Here is a 15741-nt window from a genome sequence, read left to right as displayed (position 1 = left end):
CATACACAAACTGATAAATGTACAGTACATAAAGGGACTGAAGGACAAAAACCACATGATCATCTCATTAGATGCAGAAAAAGCATTTGACAAAATCCAACAGCCCTTCATGATAGAAGTCCTACAGAAACTGGAAATAGAAGGAACATATCTCAACATAATATAGGCTACTTATGGCAAACCTACAGCCAACAAAGTACTAAATGGAGAAAAACTTGAAGCTTTTCACATTAAAATTAGGAACAAGACAAGGGTGTCCACTGTCCCCACTTTTATTTAATATAGTACTGGAAGTCTTAGCCATAGCAATACGGCAAGAGACACACATAAAAGGGATACAAATTGAAAAGGAAGAGATCAAGTTATCATTATTTGCAGATGGTCTGATTCTATACATAAAGGACCCTAAAGATTCTTAGCAGCAAACTATTAGAGCTGATAAACAAGTAATGTGACAGGATAAAAAAATAAATACACAGAAATCAGTAGCCTTCCTATATGCAAACAACAAACACACAGGATGAAACCACAGCATGACTCCCATTCACAATTCCATCCGAAAAACAAATAAATAAATAAAGTAGCTTATAATAAGGCTAACCACAGAAGTTAAGGATCTCTACAATGAAAATTCTGAAACATTCAAGACAGAAATTGCAGAAGACACTAGGAAATGGAAAGACATCCTTGTTCATGGATCGGAAGAATCAATATTATGAAAATGGCAATCTTACTAAAAGCAATCTACACATTTAATGCAACCCCCATCAAAATCCCAGTGGCATTCTTCATGGAAATAGAAATAAAAATCATACAATTCATTTGGAAGCACAAAAAAAAAAACCCTCGAATATCTAAAACAATTTGAGCAACAAAAATAAGGCTGGTTGCATCACCAGACCTGATTTTAACCTATATTATAGAGCCACAGTAACAAAAACAGCATGGTACTGGCACAAAAACTGACATGTAGTTCAATGGAACAGAATAGAGGACCCAGATGTAAGTCTGGGTAGCTACAGCCGATCTTTGACAAAAATGCCAAAAATACTCACTGGAAAAAGACAGCCTGTTCAGCAAATGGTGCTGGGGAAACTAGATATGTATCTATAGAAAGATGGAAACAGATCCTTACCTTTCTCCATTCACAAGAATTAAGCCCAAATGGACCAAAGACCTTAATATCAGACCTGAAACTCTGAAAGTGCTAGAGGGAAAAGTAGGGGAAACCCTTCAACATATTGGTGTTGGCAAAGACTTTCTGAATATAACTCCAGTTGCTCAGGAAATAAAATCACTAATCAACTACTGGGACCTCATGAAATTACAAAGCTTTTGTATGGCAAAGAACACTGTGAATAGAGCAGAGACAACCTACAGAATGGGAAAAAAATCTTTGCCAGCTATTTATCTGATAGAGGATTAATATCCAGAATATATAAAGAACTCAAAAAACTAAATAAGAAATCAAACAACCCAATTAAAAAATGGGCTATGCAACTAAACAGTTTGCAAAAGAAATACAGAAAGCATATAAACACCTTAAAAAATGTTCTACATTCCTAGTCGTCAGGGAAATACAAATTAAACTAGGATGAGATTCCATTTCACCCCTGTCAGATTGGCTACCATCATGAAAACAAATGACCATAAATGCTGATGAGGATGTGGAAAAAAGAGGAACCCTTCTACACTGATGGTGGGAATGCAATCTGGCAATCTGGTACAACCATTACGGAAATCAGTGTGGAGGTTCATGATACAACTAAAAATAGATTGACCATATGATCCAGCTATACCACTCCTAGGCATATATACTAAGGATTCATCCCACTACCTTAAAGATACTTGCTCAACCATGTTTATTGCTGCTCTACTCACAATACCTAGGAAATGGAACCAGCCTAGATATGTCCCTCAACTTATGAGTGGATAATGAAGATGTGGCCCATTTATACAATGAAGTCCTACTCAGCAATAAAGAAAAATGAAATTTGGATGAAAATGGATGGACCTGGAAACCCGGAATTCTGTCTTGAGTGTTTCAGTTTTCACTGTGAGTTGGGGCACGCCTTTAATCCCAGCACTCAGGAGGCAGAAGTAGGAGGATCACCGTGAGTTCGAGGCCACCCTGAGAATACATAGTGAATTCCAGGTCAACCTGGGCAAGAGTGAGACCCTACCTTGAAAAACCAAAAGGAAAAAAAAAAAAATTTGCATCGTGGTTAGGCTTATTCCAAGGTACTTCCATTTATATTTTTTCTTTATGCAATTGTGAATGGGAGCGATTCTTACTGAGGTAACCCAGGCCCAGAAAGCCAAATGTCACATATTCTCTCTCATATGTGTATCCTAGCTACAAATGTTTGGACTTCTATGTGAGTTGGAATAAAACTCAGTAGCACAGGCCAGTAAGCTAGAAAGAGGATTAAAGGGAATAGAAAGGGCAGGATGGGGGTCTTAATAGGATGGATGGTAATATACATATGTAGAAGAACAGATTAATGGGGGTGGAAAGGCCTAAGTAAGATCAGGGGAAGAGATTGACTAAAAGAAAGATGGGAGAAGGCTAATCAAAATCTAAGAAGGAATGAATAAGTCATATGGAAACCTACTTTTCTAGACAATGGAACATCCAGAAACCATAGATTGTTACTATAAAACTTTTGGTGCTAGGGATGGGGATACCTTCCACTGAGTTGCTGGCCAGGGAGGTCCCTGATGGACCCAAACATTACAGGCCATTACTAAGGTTCTTGATTCCCCACCAGGAATAGATGATAAGACCCTATTGCTGAAGACCACACATACTTGGGCTGCAAGATCACTGAGAAATCCTGCTGCAGCTGACCTGAAAACATCCTCCATGTAGACCAGCTGACAGAAAGCTGGAAAAAGCTAGGCTGCATACGGTTCAATGGAAGAGAGAGAGGTCACCAATGGAGATAATAATAGACACTGCAAGCCTTAAAATTAGGCCAGTCAGGCCAAATGTGCCATCAGGTGCAATAGTGTCATGTCTGTTATGGGGAAAACCAACTGCTCTCTAATTGGACTGGAGGCCCAATCCACAAGAGGGAATGCATGCGTGATACTGAAAACCTATGACGGGGTAGTCATGACCCCTAGGGGTGTAAAGTCTGCTAGTGTCTGGCTACATGTATACACTGTGCCCAGCAAACTGCCTGGTAATTAATGTTCATACCCATATATTAATGCTACTCTCATTTTTGGTTAGAGAAACTGCTGTTTTCAGATGGCAGTGACCTTGGGATGACTCAGAAGGCACCATGATGCTGAGAAGTGACAGAGGAGTGCTCAGCACTGGAACGTCTCTATCACACCTTCCAAGGCTCAGGGTCCATTGTGGAAGAGGTGGTGGAAAGAATGTAAGAGCCAAAGGAAGGGTAGGACTCCTTACAACACACTCTTCCAGACACTAAATGGCCTGGATATCCATGACTTCACAGTGCCTGGCACTACCTACACAAAACCATTATAACAAGAGGAAAAGATGATAACATCAAAATAACAAACAGACTGAGAGGGGGAAGAGGTATGATGGAGAGTAGAGTTTCAAAGGGGAAAGTGGGGGGAGGGAGGGAATTACCATGGGTTATTGTACATAATTATGACATTCTCAATAAAAAAATAAATTTTAGAAAAAGAAAATGCACAAAAAAAAAAAAAAACTCGTAAGCAAAACATGCTTGCTGTAAGCAATTTACCTGGAAAGCTATGTGTGAGGTAACAAGCTACAGTTCTTGTTTCTTTTCTTCTTAAAAATATATTTTATATGTGTATGCTGTGGGTTGATATAGCTCAAACTGGCCTACCATGCACAACCCCAGGTATGATTCCCATCATCTCTCTCACACACCCCCACACAGAACATTTTAGAATAAGTTTTTCCTTTTTATAGGACCATACTGCTAAACTCAAAGTGAGACATATGTTAACTCTAAACATAAACTAAACTTAACTCTCTGCTTTATATCATATGTGCCTTTACATTTACTGATACAGTTTTTAAGATACTAAGGTCAAGGGAAGCATAGGGCAGGGGAGATGGCTCACTGGGTAGAAGTGCTTGCTATGCAAATACCAGGACCTGAGTTTGATCCACAGCACATATGTTAAAAGCTAGGCATGTATAATCATGGAAAATGCTAATAAAAATTAAATAAAATAAATAAAATTTCAAAATTTCAAAAAAGCTAGGCATGGAGCACTGACCCCAAGCTGAGGGGAGCAGAGACAGGAGAATTGATGGGGTTCACTGCTCAGTCAGTTGGACCAAAATTGCAGCTCCAGACTCAATGAGAGCTACAATGAACAGTCCCTGATTTCATTTGAAATTGATACACAATGCCTAGGCATTTGATATGTAGGTATCTGTTAAGTGAGTATTTTGTATTTAGTGGCAAAAAAAAGACAACAGTTTACATGAACAACAGTTCTTTTTTAAAGTTTTCTTGAGTCATATTAAATAAAATTCATCTCTGGCTACAACTACAAAAAGAAAAAAAAAAAAAAAACCACCATAAACTACTCAGTGAAACAGCTGTCTGAGGTGATTGAGACTAAAATCAAGGTCAGGGAAGGACTCTACCCAAGCCCAGGCTCTACTCACTCACTGCTGAGTGAGTTTCCTACATACCCTGTAACATCTAGTGAGATCTTCCCTGGAATAAAGACTTGTGGCTGGCCTTAAGGCCCGGGAAGCTTTCTTGGGGTGGGCTGGGGTGAGGGGCTGGGACCAGGAGGCAGAGAGCCCCTTAAACAGGGATTGTAAGAGCAGAGGTGAGGCTCTGGTGCTCCAGAAGTTTGCCAACAGTTGACTTTCATTGTTCATGTGACACATGCTAAAAACTAGTGAGCAAAGCACTCTTCAAAGACAGCACATGTTCAAGAAAGCAGTTTGTATGTTCTAGTTATAAAATAACAAGCTATAAACTAACATTAACAAAGGAAAATAATGTGCTAAGTGAAAGAAATGTTGACATGGTAATGAGTAGAATAAGGTTGTAACACAATTCCAAAATTTACCTCAAACTTTCAAACTATTCTTAAAGATTAATTTGGTCAGTAATCAAGTAGAAATTATTTATAAATATGTATCATAATCAAATTAACAAGATTCCAAATATATATATTAGCCAACCAGAAAACACCCAGAGAAGCCAAAGTCAATACACTCTGCTTTTACCTGTAGCTCCTTTGACACTCGTTCTAAGTGATTAGTTATCTTTTTGATCAGATCGCTGTACATCTGCTCCGAGTGCTGCTGGCATACACACTTGTACACGCAACTGCAGAGGGAAACAGAGCCAGAGAGGCCAGGTTAACGAAGCGGCACTAAAATGAGCCTAAGGCTGAAGCATGCTGGCGATACACAGCTAAGAGGGGAGCAGTGACTAACCACAGCTGGTAACAGAAGCCCACCCCCCTCAGCCAGTGTTCCGAGGGAGAGGACGTGACGGCCAACGGGGAGTCCTTGGGGTAGGCAACGAATTCTAACATTGACGATGATTAGCACAAAACTCCTCCTAAGCCAGGCCTCTCTTGTTCTCTTTGAAAAATAATGAATGCCAGCATGATGGCGGGCTGGGCGTGGGGTGAAGGGGCATCAGGGAGTCTCTTCCCGTGATGGCACAGCCAGACCAGCAAGTGGGGGGGAGTCCGGGCATGAGGTGGCACACAAGGTAGATGGCCCTTGACCAGCTCCTGACCCATTTGCATGCAGAGACAGGACATGGAGGGGGCATCACCCACCACAGAGACCCAGGAGGTCTCTGAGTAGCTGCTGCCCACAGCATCTGGCTGCAGCTCCACTGGGCAATGGCACCAAGGTTTCCACTACATTTAGTGAACAAAACTGGTAATACTGTAACAAACAGTGACTTCAGAGAATTGATGGCAAGAACTTATTACAAAGATTGCTTCAGTATACATTCATGGGGGGCATATTCATGTTCCTAATATCCTCTGGGAAGAAGCGGGCCTTGGTTAGATTTTCTTTGGAAGGAGGTCTTCCTGAGAAACATGCAATCGATGCTCAATATGCCAAACATGGGCACATTTGGTCCTGGATTCGGTAGGTCCAGCACCAACTACCAGTCTCCACCCCAGATTCAAGCAGCCCTCCTAAGCTGCTAGTTTCCTCAGCAGCCCCACTTCCCAACCCTGGCTACCCTTCCCCAGTGTGCAACAAAGCCTGCCCACACTAGTACAAAGGGCTGAAGACTGGGAGCAGAGACTGATTGACCAGATCCTGGAGGCCCATCGGTAGAGGACTAAGGCTGTGCAGAGAGGCTGGAGTTCAGGGCCGCTAATGACACAAGCTGCTGGCTGAGCGCTATGGGAAGTACTGTAATGAAACTGCTTCCCAGTGTGAACTTGAAAGGAAAGGGAAGAAAGATATTTTGTCTATACAAAAACCTGGGTTTTCAAAGTCAGCTTTATATATATAAGCTGCTGCTATTAAGTCTGCATTTTCTGTCAATTCAGAACTGTTTAATAAATAGTTACTCAAGTATATTTACATTTTTCTGCTTCTTAAACTATTTTTCTGAAAGTGGAAAATATTGACAAAAGGATATGGTAGCCTTTTAAAATAAATTTTTAAAAATAAAAATAAGCAATAAATGTCAAATTACAGTAGAGTGATAGTAGAGACTCTAACTCACAAAAATGTTTGCAGTACCACCTCTTTGTACATGACATGTGTGGGACAACACAGTTCTCACTTCTTCCTGTCCCTCTTACTGATCTCATGTCTTATCCCAGTTCCTGATTTGCTGCTTCTGTTTCCCAGGAATTGGGAAACGAAATAGTAAGTTAGAAGTGAGTCAGTGAACCTCAACAAATTCAACTAGGGTCACCCTGGGGCACTAAGAATACATATCACTACACCAGCTACTTCAGTCTTCCTTCCTTTATCCATGGACCTCCAATCCTGCACCCAGCAAGGTGGAGCTGAGGCAGATGCAGTGCAGCAGAGTATGGTTTGCTCCATCTTGACTTCAGAGCCAGCCCCCTACACAAGTGTAGAATACAGGCGTATTACATGTACGCACGCTACTGTCACTCAAGTTGCCCTAAATCCCATTATACCCTTTCGAGTCCAGGCAGATTAAATCTTAACTTACCTGTAAATCTGTTCATAGGATATGGGGATATAGTCACCAGGACTCTGGGTTAAAAGTTGATCAATGGCACCGTCCAATTTTGGCCAATATGTGCTCTTATAATCTTCAATAGTTATAACATTCATTACTACAAGTAAAAGTAAAAGAAATATTATTATGCGTCACATGTAAAGTAAATACAAACATTAACAACTGTATACTCTGAACTCATCCTTCTATTACCCTCTCATCCCACAACAATTAATGAAGAGAACAAGGAGATGACAAGAGAGCACAGTGGATACAGTGCCTGCTGAGCAAACATGAGGCACTGAATTTGAATTACAATACCCACGTAAAAGCTCAGTAGTGGTGAGCAACTACAATCCCAGCACTGGGAAGCAGAAATGGGGGATCCCCAAGGGTTTATGAGCTAGCTAGCCTAGCCAAATCAGTGAACTCTGAATTCTCTGAAAGACCCAATCTAAAATGTAGGATAGAAGAAGACAGCCAGTGTTGACCTCTGTCCTTCACATGCATTTGCAGCCCTACAAAATACACACACACAAGCGTACACATGGAGAAAAGAAAAAACCTAGTCAAGGATGTTGAGCAGGTATTACTTATAAATTTAAAAATAACTGATCTCATTGGTTTTCTTCTGAAATTTATTTTATTTTTTATTTTATTTTATTTTGGTTTCTCAAGGTAGGTAGGGTCTTGCTCTAGTCCAGGTCACTATGTAGTCTCAGTCATCCTTCTTTTATCCAACTCAAGTGGCCTCCAACTCAAGGCAATCCTCCTACCTCTGCCTCCCAAATGCTGGGATTAAAGGCAGGCACCACCACACCTGGCTTCTTCTGAGTTTTCTAAAAGCTTATGTCATCATTGAAACATTCTTAAACATCCTCTGACCCTCAAATATGTATTGTCAAATAAGTGACAAAATGGTATATTACTGACCAAATAAAGCAGTAAGAAACTATGACCTCCCATAATTAATCTCTGGGAAAATCTACCTAATGACTGGACTGTAGGGAGTGAGGTTTAAATGCTGAAGTCTCCAAAAGGCTTCCAGAAAATACACTGAGATTGGTGAGATCACCAGCACCACTCAGACATATTACAGTTCTAACTCCGGCTCCAACTACCTGGAGCCTGACAAGCTCACCAGAAGTGAAAGACCCAAAGCCTTGCAATAATCACTCACCTCCATCTGACAGATGCAACCTTCACTATGAGTCCTCTAAAAAACATGCCAAACAGGCTCATCTTACTGGCCATGAAGTCCAGGTGAGATCAAGAGATGCTGGCTTCTTAACAGTGAGATGCTAAGGTTAAAAAAATATTTTTCTGGCTGAGCATGGAGGCACACACTCTTAATCCCACAGCAGTGGAGAGGCAGCGAAGTTGGAGAGTGGCCATGAGTTTGAGGTCAGCCTGGGGCTACAGAGTGAATTCCGGGTCAGCCTGGGCTAGAGGAAGACCCTACCTTGAAAAAAATCGTGTGTGTGTGTGTGTGTGTGTGTGTGTGTATGTGTGTAGTGAATTCCAGGTCAGCCTGGGCTAGAGTAAGACCCTACCTTGAAAACAATCGTGTGTGTGTGTGTGTGTGTGTGTGTGTGTGTATTAAGCTACTCAAAGAACCCCTACAAAGTGAGAGGTAAGAGACACCAACTTCCAGATCAAGTATTATCTGCTCATTTTTACCTGGAACTAGAGAGCCAGAGAGGCTGTCCTGGCAGAGACACCAGGTAAAGGAAAATTTCATCATGACATTCCTAACTTCCAGCCTGGGTTCCAGGATCACCAAAAAGAAAAGTGCTAAATGAGAGAACCAAGGCTAAAGGGCTCCAGATTTTGTATCAGTTCCATTTATGACATGAATATAGGCAAAACTCTAATGTGGAAAACATGAGTGGTTACACAGGATAGATAGTCAGAAAAAGGCAATGGGTTACCTATAAAGGGCTAACATGGGGGGGAGGCTCTTAGGACAATAAGAAATTTTGTATGGAACTGTGATAACAGATCACCAGTCTGAATTTGTCAAAACAAACAGAAGGTACATGATGGATAAAAAGAATTAAAAGGCTTCAGAGGTAAAGATGAAATGTGACAAATGAATCATGGGAACATACTGAATGAATGGGCAGGAAGAGTGTTTGCTTAGCACACAAGAGGCCCTGAGTTTGATCCCCAGGCTTGGGGACAGAATGGGGACAAGTCAAGGTAGAGTCTTCATGTTCTAACCCTCTATTTAGGGAATAAAGCTTGGAGACAGAACACTTAACCTAGCACATGCAAGGCTCCTGGGTTCAATCCCTATGATGATGATTACAGTAAAGATGAAGATGACAATGGAGTCTCTTATAGCCCAGTGTGATAGTGAGCACTTGTAATCTCAGCACTCAGGAGGTGGAGGCAGAAAGATCAGTTTAGAGTCACTCTTGGCTATGTACAGCAAGTTCAAAGCCACCCTGGGCTACATGAGACCATCTCAAAAAACTGAAAAGAAGCCAGATGTGGTGGCACAGGCCTTGAATCCCAGCATTCAGAAGGCTGAGATAGGAGGATTACCATGAGTTCAGGGCCTGCGTGGGGTAGTGTGAGACCTTGCCTCAAAAAAAAGTAAAAAAAAATATATATATATGTGTATACACACACACACACACACACACACACACACACAGAGTAAAAGAGGCAGATCATTCGTGGCCTGCCTCCCACCGTAAGCCAGGGCTCTAGAGAATCTGAAGCACAGTATGGCTGAGAGTCTCTTGTGTTTCACACGTATCTCTCCAGGCTACTGTGTTCAAAGTAAACTAACTTAGAAAACTTCCAAGAAGGAAGAGACTGGAGCCTTAGTGACAGTAAAGAGTGATCAGATTCTAACCACATTTTTAGGTACAGACAACATGACAGGCTGGTGGGCTGGAGGAGAGAAGGTCAAAGGTAACTCCAGAGTTCTGGGTCTACAGCTTTCCAAGATGAGCCTGGGGAGAAAGGACAACTCACTTGGATGTGGCTGCCACTGCTGGTGACGATTCAATTCCCTTGTTCATAACGCCTGTGGCACTCTGACCTCTCAGTGTTCTAACATCCCCAAAGCTGCCTACAAATGACCACCAGTGGGTTCCAAAGAGCTCCCTGCGCTATGGGTGAGGCCACTGAGTCATAGACTAAGCACACTGCTGACTGACCTGACCAGCTTCCTCACCTGCCTGTCCCACTTCCCCAACTCTCCTATGGGTACTTCCTTATACATAAAGCTATTTGAGATATACAGAGGTGCAGGATACACACACACACAGAGAGAGAGAGAGAGGGCGAGCAGGCATGTGAGCGCAAGAGAGAGAAGTCTACTAATAATATAAAAATTATATTACTTGCTATTAAACAGAGGCAATACATAAGTGCAATGTTACTTAATTATAGCTAGGTTCTGCTGTCTGTTAAATGGTGAGCCAAGAGCCCACTTTCCTTGTAAAAATGGAGATTGGCAGATGAAAAGTGTTACACACTAGCTCCAAAATAGTACCTTTCTGCTTATGTAAATAGAGGATTCAAAAAACCAGGAAAAAAAATGCCATTCTCACTATGTAATCCTGCTAGTAAGCCCCGTGCCAGTGCACTGCTAAGAACATCTGGCACACTCTACACCGAAAGCTAGACTAGCTGGAGAGATGGGTTGGCAGTTAAGGCACCTGCCTGTGAAGCCTAAGGACTCAGGCTCAATTCCCCACTATCCACATAAGCCAGATGCACAAGGATCTGGAGTTTGTTTGCAGTGACTGGAGGCCCTGACACGACCATTCTCTCTATCTGTCTGTCTGTCTCTCTCTCTTAAATAAATATAAAATGCTTTAAAAAAAGAAAAAAAAAAGGAAGGCTGGGCATGGTGGCTCATGCCTTTAATCCCAGCACTTGGGAAGCAGAGGCAGGTGGATCACCATGAGTTCAAGACCACCCTGAGACTATAGAATGAATTCCAGGTCAGCTTGGGCTAGAGTAAGACCTTTCCTCAAAAAACCCAGGAAAAAAAAAAAAAAAAAAAGGAGAAACACACAAGGTTGTCCTTTGACCTCCACGTATGTGCTGTGGAACATGCACATCCATATCATACACATACACAAACATATACATGAACACTCATGAACAAGTTAAAAACTGAAAAGACAGCAAGTTCATGTAACCTAGGATCTTACTGAAAAAGTAGCTTAACTGACCTTCACTGAAATACAATGAAACGAAGTCAAAAGCACATGAATGGCTGGGATCCAAAGGTTTAGGTAGGAGTATCAGGTTGCTAATACACAAGAGACTATTAAGAGATGCGTAATTAATACCAGGCAGAAACAAATATACTTTGATTGAAAAAGTAACTTCTCAAAACTTGACAGAAGCCCTGCTAAGAAGGAACTCACAGTGAGAAACAATCTAGGCAGTTGGTAGGGATACAATGAAGTTGGTGATGGAATTTTTTTCTTTGTTTGTTTTTGTTTTCGAGGTAGTGTCTCACTCTAGTCCAGGCTGACCTGGAATTCACTTTGTAGTCTCAGGGTGGCCTCAAACTCATGACAGTCCTCCTACCTCTGCCTCCCAGGTGCTGTGATTAAAGGTGTGCGCTGCCACGCCCGGAGGAGATAAATCTAATGAGACAAAATAAATGCTTAATAAAAAAAAATGGGCATGGTGGCACAAGCCTTTAATCCCAGCACTCAGAAGGCAGAGGAAGGAGGACCACTGTGAGTTCGAGGCCACGCTGAGACTACATAGTGAATTCCAGGTCAGCCTGGGATAGAATGAGACCCTATCTTGAAAAACCAAAACCAAAACCAAAACAAAACAAAAAAAAAAAAAAACCTGGTCCAAGTCATACTGTTTGTTGCCCTGGAATTAAATCTTAAATTATATTTTGATTTAGCCCTTTACTTTTGAGTTTTTGTTGCAATTGGCTTTGTCAAGGCAGAAGACAATCAGAAATCACAGTAGGCATTTCTCTGGCCTACTACAGGGACTGGTGGTCTCCTCTCAAGTGTGGTGGCCGGAGCAGCACTGGCCTCATGACACAAACCATCAGGCTGCAGCCCAGACCCACTCAATCGGACATGGGGGGAGGGTAGAACCCAGGAATCTGTTCAACGTGCCTACTCTGGACAACTCTCATGGCTGTTCAAGTTTGAGAACCACTGCTAATGCTACTATATCAGCAGGAGAGCCAGGGACAGGTGACCTGGTGACTGCTAATCAATGGTTGTGTCAATAACCCAAACTACAGTCAAATAAATGTTTAAACATATCAAAGAGCTGTTCTATACAAACTCACAAAAGCTCTACTTCATAGTCTCTCTCTCACTAAAAAGCAACGCTTAGTTAATGTTGGTTCTGACTACAGAAAAGGTGTTTTTAAAATAAAGAAAGCAAGCTGGGCGTGGTGGTGCACGCCTTTAATCCCAGCACTCGGGAGGCAGAGGCAGGAGGACTGCAGTGAGTTCAAGGCCACCCTGAGACTACAGAGTTAATTCCAGGTCAGCCTGGACCAGAGTGAGACCCTACCTCAAAAAACAACAACAAAAAAAATTAAAATAAAGAAAGCCAACTTTAATAGGGCTATAATTTTATCTGAAATAGTTTCCTACATGTGTATGTATGTGTGTGTGTGTGTGATGTGTGTTACGGGTGTGCACATGACACTATGCATGTGTGGTGGGCAGAGAACAACCTGAGAGTATTGGGCCACCCCTCCCACTTTGCTTGAGACAGGGTGGCACAGACGCCAGGCTAGCTGGCCCTCCAGCTTGGGGATGCTCCTGACTGCCACCTCCCACTGTTACGGGCACATTGGGATGACAGACACTAGTGCCACTGTGCACGCAGCTTCTCCTGGCTGCTGGGATCCGAACTCCAGTCAGCAGACTTGCAGAACAAGTGACTTTAACCACTGGACTATCTCCCCAGTCATGAAATACAGCGATTTTTTTTAGGTTAACTAAATTAATGAAAAGTACTGATAAAATGAATAGATAAAATGAACTAGAAGAAAAGGGCTTGGAGTCATCTAACTCTAACAAGCCAATGCTTTCTAAAAGAAAATTTCTAACTTATTTTCAGAGTGCTCATCTTCCTAACAAAGTAGTCAATCTATGTTGCACCAGGCAGGCTCCCTCCAGCAAAGGGTGGACTGAGCTGTTTCAAGTACTCAACAGAGGAGCTGAAGGCCAAGAACAAACCTTTAAAGTGAGTAGGAATAAAGAAAACACATGGTCAGACTGCAAGAGGACAGCAGAACAGAACAAGGTACTGTGTTCTAATGGAACAAATAGGAGTGTTTTTAAAAGAAAAGCCCAGCTGTTTTCTCAAAAATAAAATAATTTGGCTGGGCTGTAGCACAGTTGGTAGAGGGCTTGCCTAGCATGCACACAGCTTTGGGTTTGATCCCCAGCATCCCATAAACCCTTAGCATGGCGGTGCAGGCCCGCAGTCCCAGCACCTCAGTGGCAGCGGTGTAAGGACTATCTCCAAAAGAGGAAAATAACTTGACACAGAGGACTGACATTTCGTTGCTCCTAAGAGAACTGGCCAATTTAAAAGAAAACTGTAAAACAAGTTAGCAGATACCTTGAATATCGCCATCCTTGTGAGAAGAAGAAAGCAGTGGCTGACACCACCTCCTCGGGCCTGTCTGTCCAGTAGAAGAGAACAGCTAATGTAAGAACTAATGAAGGCAGCGTTTGTGTTGAAGTAACCTAACTCTTTTGAAAATTTACCTGCCTTAGCTGTTTGGAATGCTCTAGGTTTTGGAGTTTGTAGTCCATATAATTCAATTTAAATACTATGGACAATTTAAAATGCCTGCTATGAATATTATCAAGTCATTCTTCCTGTGGGAACATGAAATTACATTCACATAAACACATAGCCAGATCAATACTGATGTTTTAAGTCATCATTCACACATTCCTTAAAGAATTTGTGCTTCCCAACCTCCCTGCAAAAAAAAAAAAAAAAAAATTGGACTAGATAAGGTCGTAACACCCAGCTGACACTGGAATCTGCTCTGCTCTGCTTCATATGAAGTGGCAGCTCTTCTAAGTAAACTAAACAGTAATAAAACTCCTGAGGGAAAACATTCTGTTACTGTTTTACTTAGAAAGCCACATGGCGCATCTTGAAGAAACATAATAGCAAACACTCCCTTCAGCATACAACTGCCTAAAAAACCAACACCCGGTGCACCATGGCTACTGGCAAGACTGAATCGCTGTGCTTCAGAGCAGTTAATGCACAACTCTACCCCACCAGGACCACACTGGAGCACGGCCATGACGACAGTAAACAGGACAGGCTGAAGGAAGATCAGGTGCCAGCTCCACCTAATCCAAACTCTCACCAAACACCAATTTTCAAGTCAGGAAACACATGTTCTATGTAACTGAGATTACAGAGATGCAAACTCTGCTAACTGCAAGTATGCCATCATTTTAAAATTCTCTAAAAGCATGTCGATTTCTCCTTGGCAGTAAAACCAAGAACATCTGCGCTCTGAAGCCGTAGCAAAGGGTTCTGAGCTAGTTTGAACACGGATTCAGTGGAGAGGAGTTGGGAGGGGAAGGGAGAATACTGGAAGAGGACTATGATCATGGTATACTATCTGTATTTATGGAAGTTGTCAATAAAAGTTTAAAAAAACAATAGAGAGGACTGAGAAGATGGCTCAGGATTTAAAGACGCTGTCCTTGCTTGCAGAGCCTGCTGGCCACAAGTTCAATTCCCAAGTGCCCATGTAAAGGTCAGATGCACAAAGTGGTATATGTGCCTGGAGTTTGTCTGCAGTGGCAAGACACCTTGGTATGCATTCTCTTTCTCACAAATAAATAAAAAGTATTTTTTAAATCCAACTGAAGAGGGCTGGAGACATGGCTTAGCACTTAAAGGTGCTTGCTTGCAAAGCCTGACAGCCTGGGTTTGATTCCTAGTGCTCATGTAAAAGTCAGATGCACTAAGTGGCACACACGTCTGGAGTTTGTTTGCAGTGGCAGGAAACCATGGCATGACAATACTCTCTCCCTTAAAAATAAGTAAATAAAATGTTTTTTAAAATTCCAATTGAGGGCTGGAAAGATGGCTCAGAGGTTAAGGCACTTGACGGCCAAACCTAATGACCTGAATTTGGTACCCCAGAACCCACACAGTCAGATGCACACTGACACATGTCATCTGGTGTTCGTTTATAGCAGTTAGAGGCCCTGGCAAGTCCATTCTCATTCTCTCTCTCTGCTTGCAAATAAATATTTTATTTAAAAATCCAATTGAGGAGCTTGGTGTGGTGGTGCACGTCTTTAGTCCCAGCTATCAGAAGGCAGAAGTAGAAGGATTGCAATGAATTTGAAGCCAGCCTGAGACTATATAGTCAATTCCAGATCAACCTGGGTTAGACCAAGACCCCCACCTTGAAAAAGGCAAAGTGAAAACCGGAAATTCTACATGACTGCCAGTCAAGTGAATAAGAACCAGAGTTGGACTTATTTTGGGAATACAAGGCGTGGGAGGGAGTGGCACAAAATAAAATAAAATAAAGCTGCAGACAGAAGTGGCTACCTAGTGAAGG

General features: G+C 42.1%; 1 protein-coding gene across 2 annotated transcripts in view; it reads right to left on the bottom strand.

Annotated features, from left to right (window-relative positions):
* Cacul1 (CDK2 associated cullin domain 1) overlaps positions 1-15741 on the bottom strand; it is an 84126-nt gene that overhangs the window by 52294 nt on the left and 16091 nt on the right. For both annotated transcript variants that reach the window (XM_045158287.1, XM_004659297.2), the window contains exons 2-3: positions 7152-7278; positions 5210-5312 (exon numbers count right to left, since the gene is read on the bottom strand). In XM_045158287.1, coding sequence (XP_045014222.1) covers positions 5210-5312; positions 7152-7278 — 230 coding nt within the window. The remainder of the gene's footprint in view (positions 1-5209; positions 5313-7151; positions 7279-15741) is intronic.

Source organism: Jaculus jaculus, chromosome 1 (genome assembly GCF_020740685.1).
Source record: "Jaculus jaculus isolate mJacJac1 chromosome 1, mJacJac1.mat.Y.cur, whole genome shotgun sequence".
Lineage (NCBI taxonomy): Eukaryota > Metazoa > Chordata > Mammalia > Rodentia > Dipodidae > Jaculus > Jaculus jaculus.
The sequence above is the reverse complement of the archived record's forward strand: the minus strand, read 5'-3'. Positions and strand labels throughout refer to the sequence as shown.